This window comes from Stegostoma tigrinum, chromosome 4 (genome assembly GCF_030684315.1).
Source record: "Stegostoma tigrinum isolate sSteTig4 chromosome 4, sSteTig4.hap1, whole genome shotgun sequence".
NCBI lineage: Eukaryota > Metazoa > Chordata > Chondrichthyes > Orectolobiformes > Stegostomatidae > Stegostoma > Stegostoma tigrinum.
Genome location: NC_081357.1, coordinates 26,485,798 through 26,508,583, shown reverse-complemented (window position 1 = coordinate 26,508,583; position 22,786 = coordinate 26,485,798). Strand labels below are relative to the sequence as shown.

At 40.9% G+C, this 22,786-nt stretch overlaps 1 protein-coding gene across 3 annotated transcripts in view; it reads left to right on the top strand.

Annotated features, from left to right (window-relative positions):
* armc2 (armadillo repeat containing 2) overlaps positions 1-22,786 on the top strand; it is a 169,463-nt gene that overhangs the window by 139,850 nt on the left and 6,827 nt on the right. For all 3 annotated transcript variants that reach the window (XM_048530320.2, XM_048530322.1, XM_059645236.1), the window contains 3 exons: positions 8,917-9,247; positions 11,517-11,639; positions 13,221-13,334. In XM_048530320.2, the coding sequence (XP_048386277.1) occupies positions 8,917-9,247; positions 11,517-11,639; positions 13,221-13,334 (568 nt within the window). The remainder of the gene's footprint in view (positions 1-8,916; positions 9,248-11,516; positions 11,640-13,220; positions 13,335-22,786) is intronic.

Genomic DNA, 22,786 nt, shown 5'->3' with positions numbered 1-22,786 from the left:
TCCTTTTGTTTTTTTGGTGTCCCTGACTTCCCTTGTCAGCCATGGTTACCTCATCCTCTCCTTGGTATTTTTCTTCTTCCTTGGGATGAATTTCTGCTGTGCCTCCCTCATAAAACCCTGCCATTGCTGCTCCACCGTCTTCCCTGCTAGGCTCCCCTTCTAATCGACTCTGGTCAGGTCTACTCTTACGTCTTTATGTTACAAATGAGCAAATACCATACAACAGATTACATCCAGTTTCTTCCTCTCAAACTACAGGGACATATGTGAATTCTATTATGGCAACTGCCCCCAGGGGTTCCTTCACTTTAAGCTCCTTAATCAAATTGGCTTCATTAGACATCACTGAATCAAGAATTACCTGTTCCCTAGTAGGCTCTACCACTATCTGCTCCAAAGAAAATCTCAAAGACATTTCACAAATTCCTTTTCTTAGGACTCAAACTCTCACTTCTGCTTGCTGCTACTAGTGGCCCACTCAATAATAGATGTCCTACTCATTATTAGGTCCCTTGATAGTGAATGTATTGAGGTTTATGCTTGAAACAAGTTGAGAGAATGATGCAAGCTGTGTGCTGGGTGCTTAAAAGCCTCAGGAAGTTGTACATGCTTCTTATAACATGACTGTAGAAGTGGAAGAATAAATGTTGGATCAAAAACAGAAATTGCTGGAGAAACTCTGCAGGTTTGGCAGCATTTGTGGAGAGAAAGCAGAGATAACAGTGCGAAAGCAATTCTGAAGAACTGTCACCAGGCTTAAAATGTTAACTCTGCTTTCTCTCTACAGATGCTGCCAGACCTGTTGAGTTTCTCCAGCAGATTTTGTTGTTGTTTCAGATTTCCAGCCTCCATGAGGATGAGAATCTCAGCATATTACAGGCCTCAGTACTAGAAGCTTGTATTGCCAGAAGCTGCCAGCCAACCAGAGGCCAGCAGCATCTAGGTTTTAAAGTCTGCCAGTTGAGGGTTACTTCTCAAGAAGGTGCGTCAAGTGAAGAGGTGTAATAGGAGTTGGCTGCAAGTGAAAACTGGCTTTCAAAGGCTGTTCCCTTGCAGAGTAGGGAGAATGTGGTGAGTTATCATCCGGTTAAAATCACTCAGTGATTTTTCCCTTCTTGCCATTCTCATCACCTTCACAGAGGGAAAAATCATGTCCAAATTGAACAGAATATGCAGTGTCACCCAAACGATCATTCAGCAAATCACTATCCTAAATGACTATGTATTTTTCAGCTGACTAGTACGGGAGCACTATCTTGTATACCAATTTCTTTTTATATCGTACTTTTGAACTATCTTAACTTGACAATACTTCTTATTTGGATCCAGGTGCTAACCCACTAATATTTGCTTTTAACAGAATTATGAGGGGTGGATCCATGTGAGTGAATATCAATTTTGTTGATGGAAGCTGAATTTCATAGGATGACTATTTATTTTGTTATGCAAACAACATTATAATCACACAGTTTGCATTGAATGTGAAGGGCACCGAGATAATTGTCCTCTAGGGAAGATATTTTGGACATATAAAATAGAATTTGTATAAAATACAGGTTTGAATCAGCCTCCTCTTCTTGCTGTGACCACCCTCCCTCTTCCTCTCCCTTTCCCTCTCCATCTCCCTTTCAGACAGTCTAGGACCAGAGGGTATAATCTCAGATAAAGGGTTAGTCTTTTAAATTAGGTGAGGAGGAGTTCCTTCTCTCAATGGTAAGCAATCTGTGGAATCCCTGATCCCTGTGAACTGTAAGGTTGGATCATTAGATATATTCAAGAATGAGATACATAAATTTTTAATCAGTGAGGGATTCAAGGATTGTAGGGAAAAGCTAGGAAAGTAGAGCTGAGGATTATCAGTTCAGCCATGATCTCACTGAATGGCAGAGCAGATTCAACAGTTGAATGGCCTGTTTTTTCTCCGGCATCTTGTATTCATATGGGTTATTTTGGGGATTAAACTGACAAACCCTTCAGTAAGTTTACCTTGCAAGATAGTCGGAACTGCAGATGCTAGAGAATCTGAGATAACAAGGTGTAGAGCTGGATGAATACAGCAGGCCAAGCAGCATCGGAGGAGCAGGAAAGCTGAAGAAGAGCCTAGGCCCGAAATGTCAGCCTTCCTCCTCCTCTGATGCTGCTTGGCCTGCTGTGTTCATCCAGCTCCACACCCTGTTACCTTCCAGATGCTCCTTCTGACATTAAAATGCTGTTATAAATGTTTAATTAGTTCTATTACTTCTGAATCCTATGTAGACGTTTCCAGATCTTACACACATTGCCTGGAATCTTTTTAACTGGGTCCCAACATTAATAAGGAAGAAATTGAACATAACAAAATAAATATTCATCCTAAGAAATTCAACTTCCATCAACAAAATTGATATTCACTCACATGGATCCACCCCTCATAATTCTGTTAAAAGCAAATATTAGTGGATTTTACTAAATTGTTAGAACACGTGTTTTAATTAAAAGTTTAATTTATTTAAGCCACTTTATTTCTAGTGTTTCTCATATTTTATGTTAACTGCTGAAGATATGTTATTGTTGTGATATATCATTTTTTACATTTGCTTTTTACATTTTTATGCCACGTTTTGTTTGTTTCCAAATATAGCTACATAGTTAGAAATGATAAAATTATAATAAAGATCAACTGCTATTATGTGGTATGAAATTGGTTTTCCAGTAAAGAATGGAACATTTAAACATTATTTTCAAAATGCTAATTCATAGTAGTAGATTATACAGTTTGATTTTGATCAAGAAGAATTAATTGCATATGGAGTGGTTTCATAACCAGCCTTGAAAAGACAAATGCAAGGCCTGTATTGTACTTAACATGTAGGTAATGTTTTAATGGCATTATTGCTCATCATTTAATCCAGAGACTCAGGTAAATTGCTGGAAACCTGGGTTCAAATCCCAGGAGAGTTTGAATTCAATAAAAATCTGAGATTAAGAGTCAAATTAAAATCATTGTTGGGGGGACAAAACACATTTGTTTACTAATACCTTTCAGGGAAGAACCCTGCCATCCTTGCCTACACATGATTCCAGACCCAAGGCAACGTAGTTGACACTTAACTGACCTCTGGGCAATAACCATGGACACTCACATCCTGTGAATGATTTTTTTTAAAATTTGTGATAGGAATATACTAGTCTTAAATAAAAGCCAAAAGAACTGCTGATGCTGTAAATCAGGAGCAAAAACAAAATTGCTGGAGAGGCTCAGCAGGTCTGCTAGCATCTGTGAAGGTAAAAAACAGAGTTAATGTTTTGGGTCAAGTGACCCTTCCTCAGAACTGATGGTGGCTAGGAAAACATCAGTTTATATGCAGAAAATAGACAGGTGGGTGGGGTAGGGAGTAAGCGACAGGATAAGGCCCAAAGAGAGAGAAGGACAGTTGGACAGACAAAGGAGTTGCTAACGATCAGGATGGGAGGGTGAATAGTTGTTAATGAGGACTGTTAGTGACGAACAACAGGGGGAGTGTAATGGCAGGCTATATGGTAACAAGGACTGGTGTGTGGGGTAGGGGGCTGGGACATGGGAGAGTTTGGGCCCTAAAATTATTGAACTCAGTATTGAGTCTGGAGGGCTGTAGGGTTCCCAAAAGGAAAATGAGGTGTTGTTCCTCCATAATAACAAAGTGTAGAGCTGGATGAATGCAACAGGCCAGCTTGCAGTGGGCTTCACTGGAACACTGCATTGCCCGAGAGGGTAGTGGAGTCGGCCTCATTAGGGTCATTTAAGTGGCTATTAGATAGGCATATGGTGGATAGTGTAAGGTAGTGATGGAGGTTAGATAGACCTTAGGTTTCGGGTAAAAGCTCGGCACCACATCGTGGGCTGAAGGGCCTGTACTGTTCTATGTTCTATGTTCGATGTTCGATGTTTTATGTTCAAACCAGAGACAGAGATGTTGGGCAAGGGAGCAGGTTGGTGCGTTAAAGTGGCAGACAGCAGGTAATTCAGGGTCTTCTTTTGCGAGCAGAATGTAGCTGTTCTGTGAAGCCATCGCCAAGTCTATGTTTCGTTTCTCCAGTGTAGAGGAGACCACTTTGTGAGCATCAAATGCAGTAGCCTAGATTCTGGGAAGTTCAGGTGAAGTGTTGCTTTGCCTGGAAGGTATGTTTGGGCCTTTGGATACTGGGGAGGAAGGAAGTAAATGGGCAGGTGTTGCACTTTCGCTGGATCTCATTTCATTTGGTGATCTCTCCATGACCACTTCCAAACTAATAGTCCCCCAGCCCCGCACAGCTCTTTTCTACCTCCTGCCATAAATCCACAAACAGGACTGTCCAGGCAGACCCATTGTTTCAACCTGCTCGTGCCCCACAGAACTCATCTCTTCCTACCTTGACTCAGTCTTCTCACCCCGGTCCAATCCCGACCCACATACATTCATGATTCATCTGATGCCTTACGCTAGTTTCAAAACTTCCAGTTTACCGGGTTCAGCCACCTCCTCTTTACCATGGACGTCAATCCCTTTAAATGCCCGTTCCCCACCAGGAAGGCCTTAGGGCTCTCCCTTTTATCCTGGAGCAAAGTCCAGACTCATTTCCACCCACCACCGTACTCCTCTGCTTGGCCGAGCTTGACCTCACCCTCAACAACTTCTCTCTCAACGCCTCTCATTTTCTTCAGGTAAGAGAGATTGCCATGGGTACACGCATGGTCCCTAGTTATGCCTGTAATGGGGTACATGAAACATTCCTTGTTCCAGTCCTATTCCAGCCCCCACCCACAACTCTTTCTCTGATACATCAATGATATCATCAGTGCTGTTTTCCTCTCTTGTCTGGAATTAGAAAACCTCATCGATTTTTGCCTCCAATTTCCACCCTGCCTTCACTTTCACCTGTTTTATCTCTGACTCCTCCCTTCCCTTCCTTGACATTTCTGTTTCCATTTCTGGGGATAGACTGGCCACTAATATCCACCACAAACCCACTGACTCAAACAGTTACTTGGACTATATGACCTCACAGCCCAATTTCTTTAAAAACTCCATCCCATTCTCTCAGTTCCTCCATCTCCGTTGCATATGTTCAGATGAGGCTAACTTTGATAAGGGAGTCTCCGAAATGTCCACCTTCTTCCTCAACTAAGGATTTCCATCTCCGTTGTCGATAGGGCCCTCAATTGGGTCTGACCAATCTCCTGCACTTCTGCCCTCACCCCTTCTCTTCCCTCCCACAACAGCGATTGGGTTCCCCTTATCCTCACCTACCATCCCACCAGCACCCATATCCAGAATATCATCAGACGCCATTTCTGCCATCTCCAGTGAAATGCCACTACCAGACACACATTCCTCTCCCATCCTCTGTCCTCCTTCCAAAGGGACTGTGGTCCACACTTCCTTCACCCTAACACCTCCCCACAGCCCGACGGCACCTTCCCCTGTAACCGGTGAAGGTGCAGCCCCTGCCCATTTACCTCCTTCCTCCCCAGTACCAAGGGCACAAATATACCGTCCAGATGAAGCAACACTTCACCTGTACTTCCCAGAATCTAGTCTACTGCAATCACTGCTCACAATGTGGACCACTCTACATTGGGGAAACGAAGCGTAGACTTGGCGACCGCTTCGCAGAACATTTATGTTCTGCTCACAAAAAAGACCCTGAACTACCTGTTGCCTGCCACTTTAATGCACCACCCTGCTGCCTGGCCAACATCTGTGTGTCTGGTTTGCTGCAGTGCTCCAGTGAATCCCAACGCAAGCTGGAGGAACAACACCTCACTTTCCACTTGGGAACCCTACAGCCCTCCAGACTCAATACTGAGTTCAACAATTTTAGAACATAGAACATAGAACAGTACAGCACAGAACAGGCCCTTCAGCCCACGATGTTGTGCCAACCATTGATCCTCATGTATGCACCCTCAAATTTCTGTGACCATATGCATGTCCAGCAGCCTCTTAAATGACCCCAATGACCTTGCTTCCACAACTGCTGCTGGCAACACATTCCATGCTCTCATAACTCTCTGTGTAAAGAACCATTTTAGGGCCTAAACTCTCTCAAGTCCCAACCCCCCACCCCACACACCAGGCCTTGTTACCACATAGCCTGCCATTACATATCCCATGTTGTTATTCACTAACAGTCCCCATTAACAACTATTCACCCTTCCAGCCTGATCGTTAGCAACTCCTTTGTCCATTTCTGAAGAAGGGTCCAAACCCGAAACGTCAACTTTCCTGCTCCTTTGATGCTGCCTGGCCTGCTGTGTTCATCCAGCTCTACACCTTGTTATCTCAGACTCCAGCATCGGCAGTTTCTACTATCTCCTTTGTCTGTCCAACTGTCTTTCTGTCTAAGATAACAAAGTGTGGAGCTGGATGAACACAGCAGGCCAAGCAGCATCTCAGGAGCACAAAAGCTGATGTTTCGGGCCAAAACCCTTCATCAGAGAGGGGGATGGGGAGAGGGAACTGGAATAAATAGGGAGAGAAGGGGAGGCGGATCGAAGATGGAGAGAAAAGAAGATAGGTAGAGAGGAGAGTATAGATGAGGAGGTAGAGAGGGGATAGGTCAGTCCAGGGAAGACGGACAGGTCAAGGAGGCGGGATGAGGTTAGTAAGTAGGAAATGGAGGTGCGGCTTGAGGTGGGAGGAAGGGATGGGTGAGAGGAAGAACAGGTTAGGGAAGCGGTGACAGGCTGGGCTGGTTTTGGGGATGCAGTGGGGGGTGGGGACGAACTGGGCTGGTTTTGGGTTGCAGTGGGGGAAGGGGACGAGCTGGGCTGGTTTTGGGATGCAGTGGGGGAATGGGAGATTTTGAAGCTTGTGAAGTCCACATTGATACCATTGGGCTGCAGGGTTCCCAAGCGGAATATGAGTTGCTGTTCTTGCAATCTTCGGGTGGCATCATTGTGGCACTGCAGGAGGCCAATGATGGACATGTCATCTGAGGAATGGGAGGGGGAGTTAAAATGGTTCGCGACTGGGAGGTGCAGTTGTTTGTTGCGAACCGAGCGGAGGTGTTCTGCAAAGTGGTCCCCAAGCCTCCGCTTGGTTTCCCCAATGTAGAGGCAGCCACACCAGGTACAATGGATACAATGTACCACATTGGCAGATGTGCAGGTGAACATCTGCTTAATATGGAAGGTCATCTTGGGGCCTGGGATGGGGGTGAGGGAGGAGGCGTGGGGGCAAGTGTAGCACTTCCTGTGGTTGCAGGGGAAGGTGCCGGATGTGGTGGGGTTGGAGGGGAGTGTGGAGTGGACAAGGGAGTCACGGAGAGAGTGGTCTCTCCGGAAAGCAGACAAGGGTGGGGATGGAAAAATGTCTTGGGTGGTGGGGTCGGATTGTAGATGGCAGAAGTGTCGGAGGATGATGCGTTGTATCCGGAGGTTGGTGGGGTGGTATGTGAGAATGAGGGGGATCCTCTGGGGGCAGTTGTGGCGGGGGCGGGGTGTGAGGCATGTGTTGCGGGAAATGTGGGAGACGCAGTCAAGGGCGTTCTCAAACACTGCGGGGGGAAAGTTGCGGTCCTTGAAGAACATGGACATCTGGGATGTGCGGGAGCCTTGAAGAACGTGGACATCTGGGATGTGCGGGATGTCTTTCTGTCTCTTTGGGCTCCATCCTATTGTTTACTCCCTACCCCACCGACATTCCTATTTTCTGCATATAAACTGAAATCTTCCCAGCTATCATCAGTTTTGAGGAAGGGCCACCAGAACCGAAATGTTAACTCTGTTTTTGCCTTCACAGATGCTACCAGACCTACTAGTTTTTAATGTTTCGTCGTCCCTCTGAATCACAACTTCACTGTGAAGAATAATATACAAGTTGCTACAATGTCATCTTCTGGTTGAGATATTAAAATCTATTCAGGTGGATATTAGAGAAGCAAATTTTTAAAGGGGAACAGGAGGTTCTGGCCATGTGTCTTATCCAACATTTCTCCTGTATAACCAAGAGCAACAAAAACAGATTAACTAGTTGTCCATTTCATTTACTGTTTGGACCCTCTTGCTGTACACAAATTATCTGCCACATTTGCTTACAACTTAATTCCTGAAATTGTCAACTCATTGTGATTGATTGACTGTGAATCAGAGAATCTAGGAACAGGAGTAGCCATTCGACCCTTCAAGCCTGTTCCATCATTCAATGTGATCTTGGCTAATCCTCTGTCTCAATGCCATATTCTCATTTTCTCCCCACACTTCTTGATGCCTTTTGAAATCCACAAGAAAATCATTTTGTTTTTAGTATATTCAGTGAAGAGTTTTGGGGCATCCTGAGGATATTATATAGATGCAAGTTGTTGCCTTTTCTGTCACATTGACTTTCTGTCTCTTTGTTTCTCTCTTTGTCATGGATGCAGAGCTGTCAGTCATCTGCATCTCTCATTCCTTGTTTGTCTTTTCATTATTTTTCTCCCTTGATTGCTCCTTTTCTCTCCCTCTCCTTGTCTGCCCCTCTCTCTCATTTTGCTTTTAATACCTAACTTGGCAGAATTCAATTATGAGAATTGTAGCAGTGATAGTGGGAACTGCAGATGCTGGACAATCTGAGATAGCAAAGTGTGAAGCTGGATGAACACAGCAGGCCAAGCAGCATCTTAGGAGCTGCTTGGCCTACTGTGTTCATCCAGCTCCACACTTTGTTATCTCAATTATGAGAAATTCTGTTTATAAATCGAGAAGATAAAGCTTATTTTTAATAAAAATTAATGCATAATGAAGACATCGTGTACTTTAGCATATTGGTGATGATCAAAATATACTGCTTCTGCCATGACCATCCATACAAATCATCACCTTAAAGTGAAAATTGAATAGGCTACCCTTGCTACCTGTTATGTGAAAACAGGTTATACCTGTTTTTAAAGCTCTTTGTACTTTAGAGTAAAATTTATGTACTGCTTTTGCTCCTTTAGGATTTAGTGGTCCGTGTGGTTTTTAGTTTGGGAAACATGACTGCAAAGAACGATGAAGCAAGAGAAGAATTTTACAAACAGAAGTACAGTGTCGAGACTTTACTGACTCTATTTCAAACATACCATGAACTAGATGTTAAAATAAAAATCACCCCAACAAAGACACAGAACAAGAGTGAAATAGATGGAACCAAGAGCCAGAGACTCTCTGAGGTGGAAGATATCCTAGTAAAGCTGATAAGAGTGATTGCTAATTTATCCATAAACACTGAAGTTGGCTCTGCATTCTCTGGAAACCAGAATTGTGTGGATCTGCTTATTAAAGTATTAGGTTAGTCTAGCATTGTTGTAATATCTCATGCAAGTTTAAAAAATGTTTCACTTCATTAGTAGCTGAATGCAGTTTCAAATGCTATTCAATTAATTTGATGAATCATTATATTTATATCAGAGTGCCCTTATATTGATGAAGTTACAAAGACTAATGCAAAAATGAGTGCTTTGAAATCTGGAGTTACAATGTGAGACATTGACGATTGAGTAAAAACCGAGTTGTATGATACCAGAATAAAATGTTTTAATTACACTTAGACAATCGTCCTGAATAAAACTAAATTTAAAAGTTATAATTCACCTCACCTTTATACAAAACTATTGGATCTCCTAAAGCATTACCATGTTAAATAAGACCATACATAGTTTAAAGGCAATATGCCAAGGTGTGTATTTCAGAATGCAATATTACTTTACTGTGGTGGAGTTGTGTCATCTATAAAGATTAATTTCTGTGAAACAAGAATTAAGTGATGACCAAGTTTGATCAGCTCACAATGCGTGCTTTTACTTTGTCTGTCAGCTTGACAGTGAGAAAGCCATTTCAATCAGAAGATAATTTAGTTAAAGCCCACTACTGAAATAGGCTTACAGTTTAATGCATTTCCCACAGCATTCACTTACTTTATGACTATTAAAACAAACTATCTGGTCACTTATTAATTTATTGTTTATGGAACCTTGCATGCTTTGACTGGCACACATGTCTATAAAACAACAAAGACAGAATCCTAATAGATAATTGCCTGAGGTATTTTGAGGATATTCTGAGGATGCAAAACACACTGTACAAAGGCAAATGCTTTCCAACATTCATTAGTAATGCCATATTAATACAGGTGTAGCTATAATAATTGTAATGAGGCCAGCTAGGTGAACATCATAGAATATGAGTTCCCTGTCTGGGGATAGAACAGAGAACAGAGAACATAGTACAGCGCAGCACAGTACAGGCCCTTCGGCCCACGATATTGTACCGAACATTCACCCTAATCCTAAGGTCTATCTAACCTCCACCCCTACGTTATACTATCATTCATATACCTATCTAACAGACACTGGAATGCCCCTAATGAGGCCGACTTCACTACCCTCTACAGCAACACATTTCATCCCCCGACCACTCTCTGAGTAAAGAATCTACCTCTGACTTCTCCCCTATATCTACCTCCACTCACTTTAAAACTATGCCCCCTCATAATAGCTACCTCCACCCTAGGAAAAAGTCTCTGGCTGTCTACTGTATCTATACCTCTGATCATTTTGAACACCTCTATCAAGCCACCTCTCATCCTTGGTCGTCCTAAAGAGAAAAGCCCGTGCTCTCTCAACCTTTCCGCATAAGACGTTCCCTCCATTCCAGGCAACATCCTGGTAAGTCTCCTCTGCACCTTTTTCAATGCTTCCACATCTTTCCTGTAATGAGTTGACCAGAACTGGACACAATACTCCAGATTTGGTTGAACTAGGCTTTTGTACAGCTGGAGCATAACTTCACAGCTCTTGAACTCAATCCCTCTATTAACGAAAGCTAACGCACCATACACCTTCTTAACAACTCTATCCACCAGGGTGGCAGCTTTCAGGGAACTGTGGACATGAACCCCAAGATCTCTCTGTTCCTCCACACTGCCAAGAATCTTTCCATTATCCCTGTATTCTGCTTTCAAGTTTTTCCTTCCAAAATGTGTCACCTCACACTTTTTGGGGTTAAACTCCATGTACCACGTCTCAGCCCAGCTGTGCAACCTATCAATGTCCCTTTGTAACCTCGAACAGCCCTCCACACTGTCCACAACACAACCCACCTTCGTATTGTCTGCGAATTTACTAATCCAGAAGTTAATCTGGTCCAATCGGGGATTCCTGCCTGACATATGTAAACAGGAGTGTCAGACATCCTGTTCACGCTGAGAACTGGCTGTGAGGGCACTGGATCTGTGTCAAGGACTCTTCAAGTGTAAATGAAGGGTGACTTGGTGGTGGCATACTGGTCTCTGTGGAATTATTTTAGTAGTAACTCCTATCTTTACTTTAAATGGATTTGTGCGGATTATTCAGGGATTAGACTCTAATGTGTTAAAGTACTGTTTTTCTGCCATTATCGTATATATGAAAGACACCTTTCTAAATGAATTGAAGTCTTTTACAACTGTTATCCTGTGTCTTTTGAAAACAAGTGAAACATTCACAGTGAAGATCTTAAGTCTGTTGAGTGAGTTATTTCTCATTAATGTGTTGATCCATTTTTGATTTTTTAAAATTAGAATGCAAAACAATTGAGAAGTGTGAAGAGCTGATGATGAATGCTGCAACAGCAATCAACAACCTGTCCTACTATCAAGTGAAGAACTCAGCTGTCAGGGCCAGGCAGCTGCACATAGCTGAATGTACACTTATTATCATTTCCTCAGCTAATATTACTCCTGACATCTCACAAATATTTTAATGCTGTTAATTTACAGATTTCTTCAAAACTGTGCAGCTATTGCTGGTAGAAGCAGAATCTTTGACTATTTTAAGGTAGAGTGTAGACAGATTCTTAAGCAAGAGGTGAAACGTTATCAAAATAGGTGGAAAAGCGGAATTAAGGTTAGAATCAGGTCAGATTTTATTGAATTGCAGAGCAGATTTAGGAAGCTGAAAGGCCCACTCCTCCTTGTTTGTAAATTTATATTCATTATGGCATGTTTAGAATATCATCAACTTTTCTTGATCTTTAAAAATTTATTGTGTAAGGATTGTGTTGATATATGTCAAAGGCATATTTTGGATCTTTCTGTGACTAGCCAACTGTAGATGATCAGCATAAAAACAGCTACGATCTAGACACAACTCAAGGCTTACAGTCACAAATGACTTTGATTAAACTGCATATCAGATTGTAAATGATCGGATGTCCAGCTAATCCATATTCAAAAGTAACTTACTTTAGTGATTTTTGTACATTCAGTTTTTTGACCTAAGATTAATATTGAATGTTATATACTAAGATGTTGTTTAATAAAGGAGAGAAATGTAGAGTTCAAGAATTCTCTGTTATACTCAATATCTCCTAGCAGTCATTCGTAGAAAAAAATAGCTGATGCTAAAAAGCCCCCACTTCCAATTGATCTTTTGGGAAATAAAAGTTAAAAGAAGAATTTTTTACATAAAAATAATAATTGAAATTGATTTTCCATTTTCTCGTTAACTGATGTTTATAGTAAAGAAAAGGGAATCCAATACAAAACATTATGGCTCACAGCTTTAATCTGAAAGATTTCTATCTATTGAAAATCATTGTTTTCTGCCCTGTTTGTGACTACTGTGTAACCTTTTGCTTTCTGCAGTTTACGTAAACTGTCATCCATGTGACTATGTTCTCCTTAAGCTCATAAAGAATACTTTTACTGTAAATTCTAATGGGGCAGCTTAATGCTTCAGCCTGAGCTAAATTATTATGTACATAAAAATTTAGTTTGCTGTGCCTTCCTAATCCACCCTTAGCAATTTTTTAGGAATAGTGGAGACAAAAAATTAAGTTTATTCTTAAGACTACATTTGTAATTTGTTTCTTTTAGTCCAAGTTACAAAGGTAACTTTGTAGACATTGTACGTTAGTTATGATATAAAGGCTGTAGCTAAGTTTGACAATCAGTAAATTAGGTTCCTAATCCCCGAATGGTCCACACTTTTGGTAGGGGCTAAGTTCACAAATTCTACTCCTACCAATATTTCCTGAGCAATAAGACTTTGACATATATTGAAATAATTGATTCAAGAATGTTAAAACAGAGGTTGAAAGTAAATTAAATGATCAGCTTTCTAAATATCAAAGTGCATACGAATTTAATTGACACCACTAATATTTAAGGTTATTTATAAGAGATGGCCAACTTAAAAGTATAATTGGAAAGCTATATTCTTCAATATAAAGATTGCAACTTAATTTTTTTTTCAATAACACATCTTTCTTTATTGTTCTGTAGTGTTGATGAAGCTTTTATTGTGTAACAATATGGACGCAATATTGGAAGCTGCCCGGGTCTTTGGAAATCTCTCTCGGTCAAAGGAGGTCCGTGACTTCATTGTACAGAACAATGGTAATGTGAGAATATAATAACAATCAATATCTCTAAATGTTGATCTAGCCATCTGTTCTGATATATTCGAGCTGTTTGGATTATAATAATTGATCGGGGAGTGCAATTATATTACTGCTTTGAAGGCTTCACAAAAATTGAGAATATTGATCTTTTGATGTGTTTCCTAAAACCAAAAGTGATTTAAAAATTAAGGTTTGAGTAAATCAATTTCAGATCTCCAGATCTGCAGTTCTTTGATAATAAGGTGTAGAGCTGGATGAACACAGCAGGCCAAGCAGCATCAGAGGACCAAGAAGGCTGACGTTTCGGGCCTAGACCCTTCTTCAGAAAAGGGTCTGAAGAAAATTTTCTGAAGAAGGGTCTGGGCCCGAAAGATCAGCCTTCCTGCTCCTCTGATGCTGCTTGGCCTGTTGTGTTCATCCAGGTCTACACCTTGTTATCTCAGATTCTCCAGCATCTGCAGTTCCTACTATCTCTGCAGTTCTTTGTTTTATTTAAGAAAATCAAATTGGTTTTATAATGTTCATTAATTATTTGCAAAGCCCTCTACTGTATATAGTATTGCGATATTTATAAATGTTGTTAATTCCTTTTCAAGCCTTGTTCGAGTTACTAGACTGTTCTCCAAGCAATACATAGTAGTAGGAAGTTGGCTTTTATTTTTTCTTATTGTGAATCTCAGCATTTCCAACAATTGATGTTGCATTCTTAATTCTTTTGTGTTTAGGACCTTTTGCTATTTTGTATTAATAGAAAAATGCACAACTGAAAGATGAACGAGTCCCACAGCCTGCTTTAGTTTGCTGTTCTTACTCTCGAGCCCTTTTCATTATGATAAAAGTTGCATTAAAATTTAACTCAGTCATTGAGGCATAAAGATAAACAGCACAGAAACAGACACTTTGGTCTAACTTGTCCATGTTGACCAGATATCCTAATCAAATCTAGTCCCATTTGCCAGCATTTATCCCATATCCCTCTAAACCTTTCCTATTAATATACTGATCCAGATGCCTTCTAAATGTTGTAATTGTACCAGACTCCACCACTTTCATTCCATACACACAGCACCGTCTGTGTGAAAAAGTTGCTCTTTGTGTCCCTTTTAAATTTCTCCCCTCTCACCTTAAACCTATGCTCTCTAGTTTTGGATTTCCCCACCCCAGGGAAAAAATCCTAGTATATTTACCCCATACATGTTCCTTATGATCTTATAAACCTCTATAATGTCACTCCTTAGCCTTTGATTCTCTCGGGAAAATAGCCCCAGTCTATTCTGCCTCTCCCTACAGCTCAAGTCCTCCAATGGCAACATCCTTGTAAATCTTCTCTGAACCCTTTCAAGTCTCACAACATCCTTCCTATAACGGGAAGACCAGAATTGCACACAGTATTCCAATAGTGGCCTAACCAATGCCCTGTACAGCTGCAACATGACCTCCCAATTCTCATACTCAATGCACTGACCAAAAAAAGCAAGCATACCAAACGCTGCCTTTGCTATCCTATCTACCTGCAACTCCACCTTCAAGGAACTATGAACCTGACACTCAGGTCTCTTTGTTTAGCAACATTCCCCAGGACCTTGCCGCTAAGTGTACAAGTCCTGCTCTGATTTGCCTTTGCAAAATGTAGTACCTCACAGTTAACTAAATTAAACTCCATCTGCCACTCCTTGACCCATTGGCACATCTGATCAAGATCCTGTTGTACTCTGAGATAACCTTCTTCACTGTCCACTACACCTCAAATTTTGGCGTCATCTGCCAAGTTAGTAAACATTCCTCCGATGTTCACATCCAAATCAATTATATAAATGTCGAAAATCAGTGGACCCAGAACCGATCCCTGTGGCACACACGCTGGTCACAGGCCTCCAGTCTGAAAAGCAACCCTCCGCCACCATCCTCTGTCTTATACGTTCAAGCCATTTCTGTTTGTAAAAGCTGGTTTTCCATCTATTCAGTGTGATCCAACCTTACTAACCAGTCTACCATGAGGAACCTTGTCGAATGCCTTACTGAAGTTCATACAGATGACATCCCCCGCTCTATCCTCATCAATTCTTTCTGTTTCTTCTTCAAAAAACTCAATCAAGTTAGTGAGACATGATTTCCCATGCACAAAGCCACGTTGACTATCCCCAATCAGTCCTTGCCTTTCCAAATGCATGTAAATCTAGTCCCTCAGGATTTCCTTCAACAACTTGCCCACCAGTGATGTCGGGCTCAACGATCTATAGTTCCCCGGCTTTATCTTACCACCTTCCTTAAATAGTGGCACAACGTAAGCCAACCTCCAGTATTCTAGCATCTTGCCTGTGGTTATCGATGATACAGATATCTCAGCAACTAGTCCGGAGATTTATCCATCTTTATGCGTTTTGAGATGCCTGGAATAGGGACATATTGACTAACTACTTTGTAGGTAATTTTCACTTTCACTATAAATCCTTAAAAGTGGATTACATGTTGTTTGGAGATCCTGTCAGACATTAATAAAAATGGAAGTTGTGGTTTGGTAATAAGGGGTTTAATCCCATTGCTAAGTGGTGGTACATCCAGATATTACTTTGCAAAGGTGATCCTGGTATTATCTTATCTTTAATGGTGCACCTAAAAGAGTCAGGGAGTCAGAATGAGACAGAATGGAAACAGATTTTAATAATTTTTAAGAATCTTGACAAACAAGGGAGTCAATAGTTGTCTGTGGTAGATGGGAATGTGAGGCCCCAATCAGATTGCTCATAGCCTCATTGGATAGTGGCAAAGGCAGAAGGGGCGAAATGGCCTAGTCCTACTCTTAATTTGTACGCTCACATTTCATAAACCTGAAACACTGGAGGGTATTTTGACCTGACAAGGTAGGAAGGTTTGAGAACAAGAAGATTAAAGAGGTTGAAAATATCTATGTATTAGGTAGGCCTGTCGATTTCAGCATTTTCTGCAGTGTAAGGAAATCACCAAACACCTGGGGGACAGGCAGGTTGATAATTTTAATATGTTGAATGTGTGCTAACAGCTTCTTAATCTTGATTTCTGGCTGTTAAAAATGTGTGCCTGAAGTCTTGTGGAGCTCCTAGAGAAATCAGGCATGAGGACAGTAGGATTTAAGAGGCTGTACAAGTGACAAGCAAGAAATGTTTTAAATAAAGATCACATACCTGTTTCCTTGTCCAGATGAAATCCTTTGTTCTCTGGCCTTCTTCTGAACCAAAATGAGGAGAAGTAGTAATGCCACCAGCAAGAATGGAAGGGCAGGGACAGCTTTTACTTTGCCCTTAAATATCAGCAGCTCCATAACAAAGGGTGAGAAGCACAGAGCACCAGCTGGCAAGGGGCAGTACCTCATGCATGGGGTTTACAGGCAATGCTTAGTTTCCACAACATGACAAAGCACCTGTGCTGTAGGAAGCTCAGACTTCCATTTTGGTAATCTCTGGCATTGCAACTCCTGAAAGAAGAAATCCTATCAAGAAGACCTGCTTTATTCGTGACAGTAAATGTTACCAGAGTTACTGTCATCATTTTTGTCTCCCTCCAGGAAAGCAATATTTGTGGATTCTCATAATCTGCTACGTACAACAGCATCTCACAATTAGCAGTGCCTTGTTTGCCAGGGCTAGGACTTCTCAACCTGTGAGACTAATCATGAGAGTGGATGTTTACCTTTATTCTGTCGCTGTCTTCCCACAAATCTAGGAGTCATCAGCTCCAAACATACAACAATCAAAATACCTCCATGTCATCCTGGTATCTTCCTTAAAAAGAGTTTTCACCCTATCAATGTTCAGCTCCTACAATAAAAAAAAATCATCATGGGGGAGGAGATACCCTAGTGTTATTGTCACTAGTCATCTACAGACCCAGGTAATGTTCTGGGGACTGTACCATGACAAACAGTGAAATTTAAATGAGATAAAAATCTGGAATTAAGAATCTGATAATGACCATAAAGCCATTGTTGATTGTAATAAAAATTCTATCCTGTTCACGAATGTCCTTTAGGGACAGAAACTACTGTCGTCACCTGGTCTGGCCAACATATGACTCCAAACCCACAGCAAATGTGGTTGACCCTTAACTGCCTTCTTAAATCGCCCATCCAGTTGTATCAACCCTTAGAACATCTCAAAACAGAGGAACAAAACCGTTAGACCACCTGGCTTCAACTGTTTAAAAATTTGTTCTTCATTCACTCATGGGATGTGGACATTGCTGGCTGAGCCAGCATTTATTGCCCATCTCTAATTTCCCTTGAGAAGATAGTGGTGTGCTGCCTCCTTGAAACAGTGTTTGGTTCATTTGGTCCACGATGCTATTAGGGAAGCAGTTCCAGGATTTTATCCCAGAAACACCGAAACAACTGTGATATTTTTCTAAGTCAGGATCGTGAGTGGCTTGGCAGGAAACTTGCAGGCAATGGTGTTCACATCTATTTTTTACTATCAAAATGGAAGTGTTCATGGGTTTGGAAGCTGCTCACTAAGGAACTGTGGTGAATTGCTGTAATACATCTTTTAGAAGGTATACACACTATTACCACTAAATGTCAATAATGGAAGGAGTGTATGTTTGAGGATGTGGTGCAAATCAAGTGGGCTGTTTTAACTTGAATAATGTCAATCTTCTTGAATGTTGTTGGAGCTGTGCTTCTCCAGTAAAGTGAGGAGTATTTCATCATACTCCCAACTTGGGCCTTGTTGTTAGTGGACAGGCTTTGGAGGTTCAAGAGGTGAGTTACTTAGTGCATGATACTGGGGCTCATTAGAAAGAATCAGGTGGTTAGTGTGCAGTGTAAAAATTGGCATACGACCTCAATTTTATTGTTGATTCATTCAGTTTATTCATAAATGGACATCAAATACTGGCAATGCCAGGGATGCTCACAACTTATGGAAGAATGAAGAGAAATTTAACTAGTTACAGGTCATACAGTTTAATGTCAATGATGGGGAAGCTTTTAGAAGTAGTGAGCTTAATCATAACTTTCAGAAGTTCATTCAGGTCAGGTTAGAGGTTAAAATTTTAAAAGCCCCTGAAACAGGAAGCTCAGCTGCCTAAACACATCTGCCTCTGGTTTTAAGATAGCAAGGTGTAGAGCTGGATGAACACAGCAGGCCAAACAGCATCTTAGGAGCAGGAAAGCTGACCTTTCCTGCTCCTAAGATGCTGCTGGGCCTGCTGTTTTCATCCAGCTCTACACCTTGTTATCTCAGATTCTCCAGCATCTGCAGTTCCTATTATCTCTGCCTCTGATTTTAATTGGGACGGATGAGGAACAGATTTTGAAACTACCTGTGGGAGGTGGGATGATAATTTTGCAGTGGGGTTGTACTTCTTCCTTTTGTTCTGTTTTTTAATGCGTCAGTTGTATTTCTCAAGTGCTGGAAAACCTGATAGTTAAAAGCATGACAGAAAAGCAAAATCCCTGTTTAACACTGCTTGAGGACAAAGGGGAGCATGACTAGTTCCTCTCGGTCCAACAAGGTACACAGTTAAACCTCTAACACACATGTGTGTACACACACACACACACTCTCTCTCTCTCTCTCTCACTCTCTCACTGACTCTCTCACTCTCTCTCTCTCACTCTGTCTCTCTCTGTCCACACTGACTACAATTTGTTCTTGTAAACCCTTGTGACTGCTTCTTCCCTCTACAATCTCGATAACTTCCCCATGCTTCCAAAGAGAGCTACATGATTTCCTTGGCTGTGGCCTTGTGCTGGAGGATTCTCTCCCTATCAGCACTCCAGCCATCACTTAATCTGCCTGTGAGTGAAAAGCTCACAGAGAAAATAAAACTCATCTGCAAATAAAAACTGCTGATATTTCACTTATCAGATTTTTTTCAACTCGATAGTCAGACTCCTGTATAACAATAGTCACTCATTTAAAATCTTGGCCAATAATCTGGGAGAAAAGTAACACATGCTTGGATAGATACAGACTAACAAAGTGTAGCCTAGATTTGTTGAGGGTATTTTGTGTTTGACCAACTTCATTTGAATTTTGACTTGGCTAACAAAGAGGGTTGATGAGGGCAGTGCAGTTGCTGAGTGTATGACTTTTCAATAGGCATTTGATAAATTACCAAATAAGTGTGGCAAATCAGTCCATGGGACAAAATGAACAACAGTAGCATGGAAACAAAATTTCCTAATGAATTTAAACTTCTTGTGATTAATGGCACAAAGGTCAGTGCCAGGGCCACTGTGGTTTTTTTGACTTCCATTGATGGCTTTGACTTGGGAGAGTCGGGCACAATTTCAGAATTTGAAATTGGCATAAAATGTGGAAGTATAATAAACAGTGAGGAGCATAAGAATTGACTTTAAGATGACATAGGCTGGTGGAATGGGCAGTCAAGTGACAGATGAAATCATTGAATAAGTTGATGACTGATCTACTTGTGATTTCAATTCCACTTTCCTCCCTGCCTAAACTAAATCCTGACTTTTTTTTTGGAACTGTTAAATCATAGAACGGCCTATCTAATCTGCAAAAACAATATAGTTAATCCCGCTGTCTTCCCAATTTTTAGTAGCAACACCTTTTGTTTTCTCATACACTTTCCTTCTGAAAAACACAATGGAATCTATCTGTAGCTCCCTGGCTGTCCAGTCAAGATCCTAACCATTTGCTGCTTAAAATCGATTTTCCATATTTGCCTTTGGTTCTTTTACTAATTGCCTTAATTCTGTGTTAGCTGGTTTTTTACCCTTCTACCAGAATAAGTAAAGGCATAGAGTCGTAATGCCAATACGTTAGAAACGCTCATTCAGCCCGAGCTGCAATAATATCCAATTCAGGGAAATACTTTTTAAGATGGACACGAAGATATTGAACACAGAAGAGATTTATTAGAATGGTTCTAAGACCATAAGACCATAAGACATAAGAGTGGAAGTAAGGCCATTCAGCCCATCAAGTCCACTTCACCATTTAAATCATGGCTGATGGGCTTTTCAACTCCACTTTCTTGCACTCTCCCCGTAGCCCTTGATTCCTTCCGAGATCAAGAATTTGTCGATCTCTGCCTTGAAGGCATCCAACGTTCCGGCCTCCACTGCACTCCGTGGCAATGAATTCCACAAGCCCACCAATCTCTGGATGAAGAAATGTCGTCTCATTTCAGTTTTAAATTTACCCCCTCTAATTTTAAGGCTGTGCCCACGGGTCCTAGTCTCCCCGCCTAACGGAAACAACTTCCTAGCGTCCACTCCTTCTAAACCATACATTATCTTGTAAGTTTCTATTAGATCTCCCCTCAACCTTCTAAACTCTAATGAGTACAACCCCAGGATCCTTAGCCATTCATCATACGTTAAACCTACCATTCCAGGGATCATTCGTGTGAAGGAATGAGATTACAGTTATGTGAACAGACAGAAACCTGGGTTGTTCTCCTTAAAGTACATTAAGAAGAGATTAATTGGAGATGTTTAAAAATATGATAGGTTTAGATAGAGTGAATAAAGAAAGTTGTTTCACTGGCTGAAAGATCAGTAACCAGAGGGTGCAGATTTAAAATGATTGGCAAAGAACCAGAGGCAAATAAGGCAAAACATTCTTGCTCAACAGTCAACAGTTGGTTAGGATTTGGGATGAATTGTCTGATAGATTGGTGAAAACAGATTCAACTGTGACTTTCATAAGAGAAATAAGTAAATACTGGATCAAAATCCTGGTATTCCCTCCTGAACATAGTTGCATTGGTTCAAAAAGAAGGTGGCCCAATGCCACTATCTAAAGGGCAGTTAAGGATGGGCGTTAAGTTTTGATCTTGTCAGTATCATGAATGTACTAAAAATAAATTTGTAGAAAAATATTACAGGAATTTGGGGAACAAGATATTGAGATCAAATAAACTAGATTGTTCTTCAAAATATTTAGCAAACTAAAGGTCCGAATTATCACATTCTCTGCTGTAATATACCATGGTTCTACTATTCTACGTAATAGTGATTCATTGAATATGGGTATGCTGAGGCCATAATGAAATTTTAAAGGTTAACAAGGAGGTAAAGATTATAATACAAGAAACATCTATCTAGAAATATGTAAACAGATTGTAGAATTTGATAACATATTTTTAATAAAGTTAACAAAGCAAGCGTTGGGCCTAAAGAAAGTTAGCATGGGGAATTAATTACAGAAAATAAGGAGATGGCAGATGAATTGAACGTCTCGTTTTTTGTTGGTCTGCACTATAAAACCTACAAGTAACATCCCAGAAGAAGATGTAAATCAGGAACTTGAAGGAAGTGAGGAAGCCAAGAAAATTACAAATCACCAGAGAAGTGAAACCGAACAAAATGTTGAAGCTGCAGGCTAATAAGTGCCATGGTCATAATGGCCTTCATTTTACAGTCTTAAAAGAAATGGCTACGGTGATATTTTGGTGCATTGGTTAGTTTTTGTTTACAAAATTCCAACATTCTAAGAAGGTTCTGTTAGACTGAAAATTGCTGGAATTCTGAATAGTAAGGAAAGTTGTCAAAGGATATAGCAGGATATAGATCAGTTAGAAAGTTGGGCAGAGAAATGGGTGTAAAAGAAGTTTGCCAGGACATTGCCTGGATTGGAGTATATTACCATAAAGACAGGTTGGACAACTTCAGTAGTTTTCACTCGAAAGTCAGAGGCTAACGGGTGACCTGATAAAAATATATAAAATTATGAGAGGCATAGACAGGGCAGATAGTCAGAGTCTTTTTCCCAGGATAGAAATGTCAAATACTAGGGGCATAGATTTAAAATGAGAGGGAGAAAGTTTAAAGCAGATGTGCAAGGCAAGCTTTCTTTTTAACAGAGATTGGTAAATGTCTGGAATTCACTGCCAGGGGAAGTAGTAGAAGCAGATGCAATGCCAACATTTAGGAGGCATTTAGATAGACACATAAATAGGCAGGGAATAGAGGGAAACAGACCATGTGCTGGGAGATGGGATTAGTTTAGAATGGCATCATGGTTGACACAGACATGATGGGCTGAATGGCCTGCTCTTGTGCTGTACTGTTCTATGCTTAATCTTCAGGAAAATCCATCTGGTTAACTGAAGCCCTTTAAGAAAGACAATCTGCTATTTTATCCAGTCTGGCCTGCATGTGACTTCAGACCAATAACAATGTGGTTGACTATTGCCTTTGGTGCAATTAGGAATGAGCAATAAATGCTGCCCCAACCAGCAATGTCCTTGTCCTGTGAATGAATGTTAAATAAAATGTCTTTGGAACACTTACTCAACAGCTGTTGGAAACAGAATTTCTGAATTTTGTTTGAGGCAGAAGTGGATGGATTCTTTTGATAAGTAAAGTTGCTGGGGTAAATGGAGATGTTGAATTATCCAATCAGTCTTGATCTTATTGAATAGTGGGGAAGGTTTGAGAGGCTGAATGGCCTTCCCTTGCTCCAAATTCATTTGTATGTAAACTTTTCATAAAGG